The 13,807-nt window shown below is 41.7% G+C and overlaps 1 protein-coding gene across 10 annotated transcripts in view; it reads left to right on the top strand.

Moving 5' to 3' along the window:
- Nucleotides 1–3,398, top strand: part of MBD5 (methyl-CpG binding domain protein 5) — a 105,456-nt gene extending 102,058 nt beyond the window's left edge. For all 10 annotated transcript variants that reach the window (XM_074828503.1, XM_074828502.1, XM_074828507.1 and 7 more), the window contains one exon: nt 687–3,398. In XM_074828503.1, the coding sequence (XP_074684604.1) occupies nt 687–758 (72 nt within the window). In that variant the 3' untranslated portion in view covers nt 759–3,398. The remainder of the gene's footprint in view (nt 1–686) is intronic.
- Nucleotides 3,399–13,807: the final 10,409 nt, after the last annotated feature.

The following is a 13,807-nucleotide window of genomic DNA, read 5'->3' as shown; positions in this document are numbered from 1 at the left end:
TTCAGGAAGGCCCCAAGGAAATAAGGCTGCCCAAGGATTCGGTGCGGCGTCCCGAGCGCGCTCGGGAAGCTGCGGGCGCCTCTTGCCGGCACAGCAGCCGGCTCTGCCGACAGATGGTGGTGGAACACCGCGGCAGGCCCCGCGCTGCCGCCCGCTTCCCGACACCCCGCCGCCTGCGCTGAAAACCAGCCTCACGCTCAAATTAATCTAGCGTTTAGCTCAAAATGGAGTGTTTCCCTTTAATAATTAGGCAGAGCTTGTTCCTTAGTAGTGCTACCGCAGACCTGCATTTGACTGCTCTGATTTTTCCCTGCTAGCAATATTGTCTCACCACTGACTTCCTACTTTATGGCTCTTGTTGCAGCGATGTGTAAAGGTTTGTCTCGGAGAATTTGGCATAATTGCAGTTTGGGGTTCAGTTCCCAATTATGCGCTTTCGCAATTGCTGTAGCCGGTACCTTTCTCCAGGGTAGCAGAGGTTTGAGATGTACCGACTGTGGCATCAAACTTTTTCTCCCCAGTGCCTTAAAGTTCTTAAAGTTCCTTTTAATTCAGGCTTCCACGTAGATGTGAAATAATAAGAACCGTTTCATAACAGCACCTCAAGCAATCCTGTAGCTCATTTATTACTGGCTGGTTACTTTGACCAATATTGTTTGCTAACTTCTAAATATACTTATTTTTAGGTCCACCAAATCCCACAGGGAGACAGACAAGTGAAGCCTCCAAAACCCAAGAGGAGGAAGATCTCTAGATAACATTGAATGTCTTTGTTACTGGTCCAGTACTTATCAAAATGAACGTGCACATAAGTCTATATGTAGGTATTGATATAGACGTGGTTATATCAATATTTATATGAAGACAGATAGTTACCATCACAGGGTGCTACGCGGATTAGTGGTACAATATTTTTGATGATTAGGAGGGATAGCGGTTGCTGGATAAGCCAATCAGAAATCTTGAAAGGTTGCAGTAACAATGTCAGATGATTACTGAAATTTTTTTCTATAATACTAAAATTGTGATTATAAGAAATAGTCCAAATGTTTCTGAGAAATTTTCATTGTGTATATAGATAATACAGAATTTCATGGTGATATCTGAAATGTAAATATTGTACAATATTGTCATGTACAAGCGTACCTAATGCACACTTTATCTTTTATTGTACAAAAAATAGTGTACAAAATTCTTTGGTTTCTATTGAGTACACATACAAGAGACTACCAGTGTAAAGTGATAAATAAAAATACAGCCTAAATGCTTTTATATGATAATGTAAAAGATGCTGTTTTTGTATTTAACAGCAGAGAGAAGGCATGATTATGTAATACCTTAATTATGACATACACTTCACGCCACTGAGTGTTCATTGATACTGTCTGTTTGGAATGAACCTTGCCTGGAAGTACTGTACTCCATTTCAGGTCTCTGTAGGAGAGTGCAACCTTGCAGATTCCTAACGGGATGTGGGATCACAGCTCTAATTAATAATTCAAAGGCTGCAACTATTGGTTGCGTTTTTATTTACTTAGCTTTTAAAGTAGAATGCTGTAGATTTTATTAAAAAGAAAAAAAAGTAGATGGACTATTTTAGTCAACCATTTCTGTAGTTAAAGTTTCATAGCCACCTGATAAACTAAACAGTTTATATCCCCCGTAACGTTGACCCCCTCAAAACCCCTAGATTTATTAGCTTAAATTATCTAACGTCATTAACCATCGTGTTTACTTTTAAGGGGGCAGAGGCCCTGCTTTAATAATGTGATCAGTATTGATTACGGTTTGGTTTTGCAGTAGAATGAAAGGGCATGCTCCGCAGCGTTCGTAAAAGTAATTCCAGTATCCATCTCGCAGTATTAAAACAAAAAATTAAGGGTGGCTTACAAAACTATTAGCAACGGTAATTTTTATCAGTATTATGTAACATATCAGATTTATTTTATTTAAAAAGAATTATTTATACCATTAACAGATTCTTATATATATTAATGTGGCTGAAATGTGCAGGTTAAATCTATTAACCAAATTATTTATGTTATATTAAGTGAGAAATGTGAAACATATGTAGAAAAAAATTAATACACTACAGATTTAAAAGTCTAAAGCTATGAGCCATTATAAAATTAACGAACGGAAGTGTAGCACAACATTATTTCCATTTTATTTCATTTTTCTTTTTAACACGGATGGTGGTGATGGTGATGGAAGCAATGACATCCTCTGTCTTCAAGGCTTCCCGAAATAACTCCCAGTTCACCATTCCCGGTCCCGGGGTGGAGTCCGTAACCCCTACCTCTTCGTCCGGGACCACCGCTTACCTCAGATTTCCTTTTTTCCCCCCTGAATTCCCCGATCTCACTCTCTAGCTAAGGACTGGCAGTGATCAGCACCCTGGGAAGCTGGCGGTATCGCCGCTCTCCAGATCCCCGGCACTCGGCGCCAGGATCCCAAGTCATTGCTCCTCTTCCCACCCGCCTTGCCCGAGTCCCAAACTCCTCTCTCTGAAGGACATGACCGAGACCAGCCGTCCCCGAGGACGACGGGACCCGGCGGCTGCTCTCCCAGCCTCGGCTCTGGCGTGCCCCAGCACGCAGCACTACCTCTGGGCTCGCCCCTGGGCTTTCCCACAGCCGGCACCGCGGCTCCCGCTCCTCCTTCCCCCCAGCCCAAGGGATCGCAATAGCTGCACTGGCTACAGGGGCCTGGAGGCAGGAGCCCTTCCTTCCGCGGGGTAGGTTCATTTGTCTTTTCTGTAACGCCACCGTCCTCCATGCAAGCTCATGTGAAGTGATCGATTTGATTCTTTTTTTTTTTAAATCCTTTTTTTTTTTTTTTTATTTTTTCCTTTGGGGGTGGGGCGGGGTGTAGTTTAGCTCCCGTTTTTCTGTTCTGAGTCGATGTGTTCATTTCAAGAGTCGATGTTGTCCGTTCCCCACCCTGGCCCGCTTTCCTGCTGTCTGTCCGCACCCGCGTGGGTTTTAATCCATCGCTCCGTGCGTGCGTGTGTACGTGTGCGTGTGCGAGCGCCTGTCTCGATTTAGTTCCTTTCTCCCTTTGCTTTCTGTCCTAGAACTGAGTTTGTATCGACCAACCCTTCTTTTGGCATTTTAACTAATTAGGTTTGTACTTTCTCACCAATGTATACTTTACATCAGTAGACAATGTAAAGTATTTTTGTGCACTTGATTTCATTGGTTAATAATGGCATTGATGTGGGTGCTAGGAGTAGTTTGTTTCAGTCCATACCAATTTTTTTCTCTTTTAGAGTTTTTATGGTTTCATGTAAGCAGTTAATGTAAATATTGTGAGCATTACAGGTCATGCAGTGTTGTAACATTTTAAAAAATGTTGCACCTACTTTACGATTAAAAAACTGGTCACTCATACTTGAATTTTGCCCATAGAGCCATTTCTTTCTCTTTGCATTAAAGCATAATATACTTTTTTGATGGAGGCCCAACCCTTCTTTCTACCTTATTATTTTTTGTTTAATAAATCTATATTTTTTCTAATAGAAGACTTAAAAATGAAAATTTAAAAAATACTTTTTGCCTACTTTCTAATTTAAGAGAGAATTCCTATATTTAAAAGGTGAAAAAAAAAATACTCCATTGTGGAAAGTGGAACAACACTTTATTTGTCATTATTATGGCACAATCACACGAAACTGAACTGGCTGAGTAAAGCGAGCCCACGACGTCAATCAGTATCTCGGTAGATTAGGGAACTACGTGATTCTTTGAGGATGTAAAGTGTTACATATTCTTGTCTATTTATTTATTTATTTATTATGCTTTCTTTTGCTAAGTGGGTGACAATGTGGTTGAGTCATTCAGATGACATTCAAATTAAAGGAAATATTCCTCTTTCTATTATGGTGCATTTTGTGAACACCATAAAAAAATATTTTCATTTATTTCAATGGATTTTCTTCATATTTTCACTTCTGACAGAAAACATTTGGCTGGTATCAGCTGCAAAAAGAATATCCACATAGTTTAAAAAAAAAAAAAAAATCAAAAACAACCCCACCTCTGATGTCCCAGGTCTATAATCCTCACAGTCTAAGGTTTTAGGGGTTAAAAAGAACTTAAAATTTAAAGGTATTTCCTAACTCAGTTTTGCAGAAGGTTTATAAGTAATGTGATATCCTTTTGGAGTCCCTGAGTTTGATGGTATAGAGATATTAGAGGGCTCGTGGTGGACTGAATTACCTTAGGACTGCTACCTTTCTTAGCTACAGTTTGTATTTTGCTATGTAGGGTTGTAATGTGAGAATTCCAGAAGAGCAGTAGCATAAAAGTGCTTTTCTATTTTTTAAAAAAACCCATTCTAGTCTTACTAAGAATTAGAGATTTTTTTAATATCAGTTTTGTAATTTTTGATAAAGTTGTCAATATTATGATTAAATCACCAGAAAAAAAAGTTACTGTGATGTTCTCTTCGGGGCAGGGACTGTCTTCCTATGTATTTGTAAGATGCCATGATGGGATGCCTGGTCTTAAATGGGGCCACGGGCACCGTTATCAAATTAAATAGCAACCAACAACATTGAGGTTGATTTAAGTGCATAAAAGCCAAGAGAATTCACAGTTAAGACCACGAATCCGATTACCTGTCCTTAGTTTGCCTGCTGTGTCCTCCCTGAAGGTAATGTCATCGGGTGCGACGTCCGATGGGTAAGTTGAGGAAGCCGATGGCTGTTGAAGCTTTTGCTCACACAACCCGGGACCTTCTCATCCAACTCAAACCAGATCCGCTCCATTAACGCAGCCCTCGGTCCCCTCCCTCTCGCTGCTGTTTTTACAAGTACTAACTGAGCAACTCAACCTTCATGTTTCAGGATTCCACCAAAAAATACCATTAACCCAGCGGTTTAAGCACATCACCAATTTACAAAATCCCAAACATGTAAACAGATCATTTTAGCTCCAAATTCCCTTCAAGCAGAGTTCACGCTGGTGTCAAAACAACACTGGAAAAACACTTTGAAACTTGGGGAAAAAAAAAACGAAACCTACTAAAAAATAATTTGTCTACCCCCAGGACAGGAGCCCGCATCCCCCCACAAGCATTTCTGCTGGCATCTCTGGACCTGGTTATCAAGCTCGCACTCACATATTTCCTACAAATAATGCTCAAACACAGAGGTTACACCAGGGGCTGCTGTTGTATCACTGTCACAAATGCTGCCCGAGCACACATACCCCAAAACGACCCCATGTTGCAAACTGTTAGTTATAACTGGAATGGTAATATGTTATATTTGCTTTGCGTTTCAAAGCTAAGCAGCGGGAAGTCAGGCCTCTGTCGTTCATGTCTCTCTGCCAGGTTTTACAGTTTATTTATTGGCTGTGAAGACTTCAAAGCAATTTTTGTTGTTACTTTACTTAAAAAAAAAAAAAAAAAAAAAAAAAAAATCAGAGATTCGATTTGAAATATCGCCCGCGAAAGCATGTTCTGGAGTGATTTCATCTGCCATGTTTTTACCTGCTGCAAGATAAGTATTTGTAATTGAGTGCCATCCCAACAGAAGATAAGGGGTTAGGATTTAGAACAGAAAAAAAAAAAATATATATATATATATATATATTAAAAAAAAGATTTTTTTTTTCTGGAAATTCCTATTTTTGGAAAAGATATGGGAAACAGGAAGGGTTTTGATGTGGTTTCCCTGGATGAAGTGGAGCGCGGAGCATCCCCACGTACTCCTGTGTACAAACCCCAAGAACGCATCAGCGCAGGTTGCCACGAGTCAGAGAGAACCACGCACGTGCGGTATCAGCCAGCGTTAAAAAGACAGGCAGGAATCGAAACCGGTGAGTGAGCGAGCTGGGCCTGAGCCCAGCTTGAGTCCGGCTTTGCGCAGCGCTAAACCAGTTACGATATGGGATGGGAGAACGCAGTCTGCGAGAGCCGCGTCCGGTGGTGCAGAACATGGGCAGGTAAGTCCTGCTGCGGGGGTTCCTGGTTTCACTCGGCTGATGACGTTAATACTTATGAACTGTTATTTAAAACCAGTGATGGCGAGAGACTGTACAGATAAGGAAAAATAAGCATTCTCGCCCTGAGGAAATGTCAAGGTGCCAAAATTAAGGTTGCAGTGCAAAAAAACCCAAAAGAACAGCATCCTAAAAATATAGAAGAATAAACGCTTTTGGTTCAAAAAATATATATAACTTCTACTCAGCTGATTCCTGCTTTGCGCATACCTATAACATGAACATACGCAGGGGGGGTGTTGCAGAGTCTGTGCTATGAGGAACCACCAACTTTTCAGACAGAAAACAGGTTTCTAGATTAGACTTTTTTTTAATCCTACTTCAGAAGTTTCTATCTCATCAAATCACAATCATTTTAGGCCTTTTTGAAAGAGAAGCAATTCTTCACTCCCAGTAGAAATACTGCTCATTTTCAGTTCCAGGAAAATAATTTCTTGCTCCTCTCGATGATTTTTCTCTAGGGAGAGAAAAAGACATAAAAATAACAAAAAGTATTGGGGTTGCCATTATCTGTTCTCAATCATGGGAGCTGCTGTCTGCTTCTGAGGAAAAAAGTGAAGATTTACAGCTGAAAAATAAGGGAAATCCTATTCTATTGTATTCTAATTCTAATCCTATTCTAATTCTATTCTTCATTTTTTTAATTGTGACCGAAAGGAGAATCTGTAGTTCCCTGACTTGGTCTAGTACATCTTAAGAATTTCATCAACCAAAATAGCACAGAGAAGAACTTATAATTCTTCCAATATTGCTACAGAGAGATACAAAAAGCCAACGTGATAGAGCCAAATTATTTCCTGGTCACACAGGTGTCATCACCGTATTCAAAAATAGAAACCCCAATGGCACACCTACTCCGTTGCCCAGTTAATTAACTGCGTGCCAGTTGTCTCAGGCCTGGTCTTCATTTTTCAGCTATTCAAAAATGCATTTTACAAAACAATGAAGTGAATATAAATTATGAAATTTGAGGCTTTCGACACTTCACATAATGTCATGACAGCCTTTCTGTTAATTTGCTTTTTAAGTTACCGAGGAAAATTATTGCACCTTACGGGCCAGGTATTGACGTCCTGCTCACACACTCTCTTGATTGGCAGAAACCTCCAAAATTAGTGACAGAGCAGCAAGGAGCATCACTGACCACCTTCCCTACTCCAGTTACTAAACATCAGATTTTTATGTTTCCATCCCACAGTCCTAAGGCTGCATTGGCATGCTCTGCAAGAACTTTTTTTGCATAATAAAGCCAGATCACAGATGTGATATTTAAAGTGGAAGTTGAACTAAAAGGAGTAGTTTTTAATGGTTGGACTAGATGATCTTCAAGGTCTTTTCCAACCTAGATGATTCTGTGAGTATATCTAGAATAGAAAAGGGAGTTTTAAATTAAATACAAACCAACAAAAACAAAATGTTGAAAGACTTATTGGATACCCAAGCTTTGAGTTTGTGGGTGTTGGTTCAAGTGAAGTCTTCAGGGTACGATGGAGAACAGTGCTCTGGCTCCAGGTAAGGGAAGCAAGCTTCTCCACTGGTGAGGAAAAAGATTAGATTAATTAAAAAATAAAGTTTTTAGGCCCTTCCGCGTGTGCTGTAGTAGTGAAATGAATTAGTGTTGTGCTATTTGATCCGTTAGTCTGAATGAATAAACTACAAAACTTTTCTGTGAGAAAAAAGCAGGAGAGCGACCGGTGGGGAGGAGAGAGCCCACAGGTCCACACAGGCACCCGTTGGTTCTCTCACAATTGCAGAGTAAGTGCCAGGAAAAACCTGGTACTACCCAAATCTTTGCAATTCATAACTTGGTTATGATGGAATAATTAAAATAGAAAATGAAGTGTTAGAATTAAAATTGGATTTTAAAAATCTTAGATTTATGAAAGTACGAGTATGGTATTCGCAACCCTAAAACCTGCAACGGGGCAATAACTTTTTATAGAAATTGCATATTAAGTCCTGCTTTAGCACCCACTTTGACAAGCTTCCGTACAGATGCTGAACCCAGATGTATCATCAAACACCTCTCCTTTTATCCTCGGGTCGGAGAGTGGTGGGAATAGCTGTAAAGGGAAAAGGTCTCCATAGCTTGGTGGAAGAGCCCTGGCAGCAACCTCATTTGCATCCCTACAAAGAGTTAGGTGGAATGAGTTTGCCTTAAAATGAGACACATGTAGGCATGGAAAAACACGTCCAAACTACATGTGATTCTTGTTAAAATACTTGGGATAGTTGTGGGAGAATTAGGCTGAAGCCCAGTAATGGTGCGAATTAAATCTGTACAGAGCATTTCTATTATAGGCAAAGAGTTCTTGCCAGAGAAATTTTAACATGGGTTTAGCTAAATACATATTCACGTTTTACAGAGTAACAACAAAATATCTGCATTTGTTCGGATTGATCTACTTCACTAACAGCAGAGCTAATATTACTTAGGAATATAAGAAAGGCAGCAAAGCACAGCAAGCAACAAATTATGAATTATTCAATGCAAATGTCAAGTTTTAGTAGTGAATGTGGATGTAAATCTTTTTTGAAAGGCTAAACGTTGCCATTAAGCAAGTCCATATGACGCTACATCTGTTGGATTTCTTTTATATTTATATCATTTTATTTTTATGTATGCTGGGGAAAAGTATGGGGAGTTTCCACATTAGAATTTTAATAATATCATTTCCCCAACTTCTGTTGTCTGTTGATTTAATGTTTGATGAAGGGATGATTTTTCTGGCAGAGGTTAAATCCATAACCACTTCATTAGCTACCCAAGCTGTAAGTCTTCAGACGAAAATTTGCAGAGAAATTTTGGTTTCCCACGTATTGAACCCAAGAAGTCAGATAAATTTAACTAGTTGCCATTTTCAGAGCATCGCCTCCTGATCTGGCGCCTTTACGTGATCTTACGCTGGGTGTCTTTTTGAGTCACTCCGTAAAGAACTCTTCCACATGTGTGGGGAGAATGCAGTCTGGGTCAAAATCCGTTTAATTCCCCCCTCAAATCAGAAATTACTAATGTCTCCAAATTTTCATTTTGCATTGCATCGCTCTCGCCCACGTAAGACACGGGCAATTCAGTCCAATTTCTCTGCTCTCTTCTGTGTGTGTTTATTTTGCTGTTGTCACTTTTGTCCCCCAGTAGCTGCATTCAGACAAAGCCAGTTTAATTTCTTGCGGAGATGGGGAGCGGTGACGTACACCAGAAGAGCGAGGAGGTATCCATTACTCCACAAATGTACGAGAAGCCTGTGCCGGGGGACTCCTATCTACTCTCTATAATCAATCTGTCCAAGTATTTCTATAGCTCTCATTATCCTGCATGCCTCCAGGATAAGAAGCCGAGAACAATCACCCATTGTCAGTTTATGAAGCAACTTTTTCATCTTCCTTCCCCAAAGACTAAATACTTAATTAAGTAAATTAAAATTAATTACGGAATCTGTACAAGATGTTATCACGTCTGTCCCTCAGACTGAGCTCTCTCTGCTGTTCCTGCATGCTCGCCCTCCTAGTCATAGAATCACAGGAGGGTTTGGGTTGGAAGGGACCTCAAAGATCATCCGGCTCTAACCCCCCCACTAGCCCAGGTTGCCCAAAGCCCCGTCCAACCTGGCCTTGAACCCTTCCAGGGAGGGGGCAGCCACAGCTTCTCTGGGCAACCTGTGCCAGGGTTTCACCACTCTCATCATAAACAATTTCTTCCTTAGATCTAATCTGAATCTACCCTAAGATGGGAGGTGCCCAGCGGAGCAGCTCAGGGTGGTTTTGTTCAGCAGATCCCACCTGGAGATGGGAGCGTTCCCATCGCCTCGCCAGGGCCTCAGCCTGGTTAAAACATCGCTGAGCGTTTAAGGTCTGGTGCTATGATCCAGTGTGTGTGATTAAAAACACACATTCGTCTTCCAGAGCTGAGGCTGAAAGGCCTTCACTTTTGAAAAGATCGCTTCATATTAAGCAACACCTAAGAATGAGGCAAAGTCGTTTCTAACAAACCTCAAAGCATCTCTGCATATTTTTTAATGATTTCTTGTGCTTCATTAGCAAACTGAGCCAAATTCCAAAGGACATGAATGTTGCATTTCTATTAATTAGTTTTCAGAGGAAGATGTTGCCATTAACTATCTAGTGATCCTCTTATTAACTGTCTGATAAGGGTGACAAGTATCTAATAAAATAATGGATTAAATGGCAAGAGTGAATGAAGTATATCATGAGGATAGTTGAACCTGCAGCAAAATGAACACAATTACTTACCAAATCAAAGTGTAATAGGCCTATTGATTTTGATCTTAGAACTTTTAGAAGATGAACATCTTGAAGATGTCAAGTGGTTTTTAAGAAGAGAAAAATGTATCTGTTCCACAAGCTGGTCAGAACCAGGAGGCTTCTCAGCAGCGTACGCAAGTACAAGCTGGGCCAGGCCAACAAAGGACCATCCCCACCCTGGGGAAGGGGGTGAAGAGAAAGTAGACAACAGAGAGGGAGCGGTGGGGATGACTGGGGGTGCTGCCTCTCCCCAAAAAAGCTACTGACCCACGGCAGCAGCAAGCCCAGCAAAGGAGCAGACACAGAGGCTGCTCAGCTCTTGCCCACCATCCTGCTCTCCAGAGCTGCTGCCTATGCTTGGATCTCATTTTCCAGAAAGAATCAATGAATATTAATTAAAGGAGCTGTAGAGAGAGCCTCATGATTCAGGCGCAAACGCTTCAGGGGTGTCTTTGGTGGGAGCAGTCGCAGGGAAGTGTAAATAGCGATGGCTGTTGTGGGTGTGCGAGTGTGTGACGGTGTGGGCTTAACCTTGGGGCCTTGCAGGCCCGGGGTGCACCACGTGCAGCGGTGACGGTCCCCTGGCATAGTCACCATAAAGCTGGGATGATCGAATAGATAATCAATAACACTCCCAGAACAGCAGGCTCTAGGAGAACAGGCAGCAAGTCCTACGGCACGCACCGTCACCCGCTGCTTCGCTGCTCTTCTCACTTGCTGAAAAATTATCACCGGTAGAAGAAAAGATGCTTTCTGTGCTCCCTTCCTTCAGCCCCACGCTGCTCCCGGTTACAGGGAAAGCAGATTTTATCACTATGTTTCAGACATCAGGATGAATCATTGAGTCCAGCTGTTAGGGCACCGTTGAGGTAATCTGAATGGGTAATGTTCAAGTTCTTCCCCAAATGTGACTAATAAAGTGCGTTACAGAGCTGTAACTAATTATATGGCCCTTAACTATCAGGCCCACTGAGTTGTTTGTGGGTTTTTTTAATGATCCTTAAAAGATGGAATGAGATTTCTTGAGAATCTTCATGAGTTAGGGGGCTCCTAAATCAAAGAGGTTTATTTCAGCTTTGTCCCTCAATAAACCCAAACCCAGGTAAAGCACATCTCCTCATCAGAAGTTTGCATTCTCTTCTACTTACTTCTGGAACCAAAGAATAAGTAAGAAATCTTGAAGTTTATATTTCTCAGAAAAAAGTCAAGTTAGAAAACAAGGTTTCTTTTAAAACCTCTGATGTTACTGCTGCAGAAAGGCATCAGGGCCCATTGTTTTTAGGTAAATAACCATGAATCTAAAGTTTTCTTGCCTGTTGTGCTCAGAAATAGCTGCTTTTAACTGAATTGCACATTATCTTTTTTTGCTTGAAATTTGAATGAACTCCTACTTAAGCCCTGTAGATAATTGCATCTATTCAAGTTTTCAGAGAATTTAGAAACATGGAGGGGGGTGTTAATATTTTTTAGAGGATCTTCTAAGAAGCATGTTATAAGCACAGTCTGGTCTCCAAAGTAATCTCAGCTAAATTTATTCCCGCTCCCAACCACATTTAGCAAGGACTCTTGTCATAGTTACCTGCTCGTACGTCTGGGTTGGGGCTTAGTGGATTTGAATGGTCCATGAAAATCAAATCGCCGTTCCACCAAGGCTGCTGTCTTTGGAAATGTATTTCTCCCTTCAGTCTCACTGACCTGCTTTTCCCAACTGCTACACAGCTCTGGCTCTACGCAGCCAGGAGACCTTGCACGTTTTCTGCATCACCAAGGAAAATCATTCTTTGACCTGCACCTGTGACTTTCTTACTGAGAAATCCACCAAGCAGCACAGCATGCATTACTTATTTTCTATTTATTTAATGCTAAAACAGAGAACTGAGTCTGAGGCTAAAAAGCTATGCTTGAAAACAAACCCTCTAGCCTGAAAACAGTGGTGCAAGCGCTCTGCTGTTGGGAAAGCCTAGGCCAGCACTACTAAGCCAAGCACTGCGTAATCCTTAGCAGATTTTAAGCTCCATCAGACCGTATTTGACTTTTTCCTCCTGTTGTTCTGACTGGGCCATCATCCCACAGTAGCAATTGTCTTCTGATTTCCAACCTACGTTTGCTCGCAGTTCATTTTCATCCATTTGTTCTTGTTCCAACACAGTTGCTCAGCTTCCCTCTCTAGATAGGTAATGGCTGATACCTCCACAGCCAGCAATCACATCCCTCCTCTGCTTTCGCTGTCAGAGCAAGCAAGCCACACACCTCTCATCTCTTTCCCTGTGATAGTTTCTCCAATCACTCGGTCATTTTGGCAGCCGTTTGTTGCCAAATTAGGTAATCAGTTAGACCTGGTATTTGAGAGACAGTCTCAGCAGAGTGCTGTAGGCTAACACCCCTACATAGCTGCTTCTCTCCTAAATACCTTTAAATCATCTGAGCCATTGTCGGCAATTAAGCCCCACACAGCTGCTCGCTCACTCCTCCCCCCACAGTGGGATGGGGGAGAGAATTGGGGGAAAAAAAAGTAAAAATTGTGGGTTGAAATAAAGACAGTTTAATAGGACAGAAAAGGAAGGGAAGTTAATAAGAAACTATACAAAACAAGTGATGCACAATGCACTTGCTCATCGCCTGCTGTCCGATGCCCAGCCAGCTCCCGAGCAGCGGCCCCTGGCCAGCTTTCCCCCAGTTTCTATACTGGGCATGACCCCCTGTGGTATGGAATATGCCTTTGGCCAGCTGGGGTCAGCTGTCCCGGCTGTGTCCCCCCTCCTCAGCTGCTTGTGCCCCCCGCCAGCCTCCCCTGGCAGAGCATGAGAAGCTGCAAAGTCCTTGACTGGGTCTAAACACAGCTCAGCAACAACCGAAACAGGGTGTGTTATCAGCGTTGCTCTCGTCCTAAATCCAAAACACGGCGCTGTACCAGCTACTAGGAAGAAAACTAACTTTACTCCAGTCAAAACCAGGACAGCCATCCTTGGAGCTTCTGCTCATGTTGGAATCAACTAACATATACAGCTAGCTGTCAGTTGTTTCCAGTTAATGAGATTTTATTTTATTAGCCCAACTTTTTTTTAGAACTAGAATTAGTATATGGTGCTAGATCTCAGACTGAAAAGTATTAATACAAAAAACCATTAAGATAAAACTTAACATAGCTATACAAGAAGGCACATAATGTAGAGCTTGTGCCACATGGTTTGTGCCTGTAATTAAGGCAATTACTGGACTGGTGATTGACTTGCTTGTGCCATTCGTATTCCCAGTCCTAGGACAGTGGCAGAAATCTGACATCTCCAGGCAGGAATGTGCCTCTCGTTGAGCGTGTGAGTTGGCCCATGGTAATGAAAGAAATGTATTTGCAGGCACACATCCACCAAACAGCAGCTCCAGCTGGTTCCTAAACACGCTGCCCCTTACGGTCTGTTTTGTCCCTGAACAACATGGCACATGGACTTCCCTCATCCACATTTTCCATCTTTTGAGGGCTTTGACTGTCTTTTTGTTCTGAACAGCATCTTTTATACAGCACAGAGCCCTGATCTGTA

Source organism: Strix aluco, chromosome 6 (genome assembly GCF_031877795.1).
Source record: "Strix aluco isolate bStrAlu1 chromosome 6, bStrAlu1.hap1, whole genome shotgun sequence".
NCBI lineage: Eukaryota > Metazoa > Chordata > Aves > Strigiformes > Strigidae > Strix > Strix aluco.
This window is presented reverse-complemented; position numbering and strand designations above follow the sequence as displayed.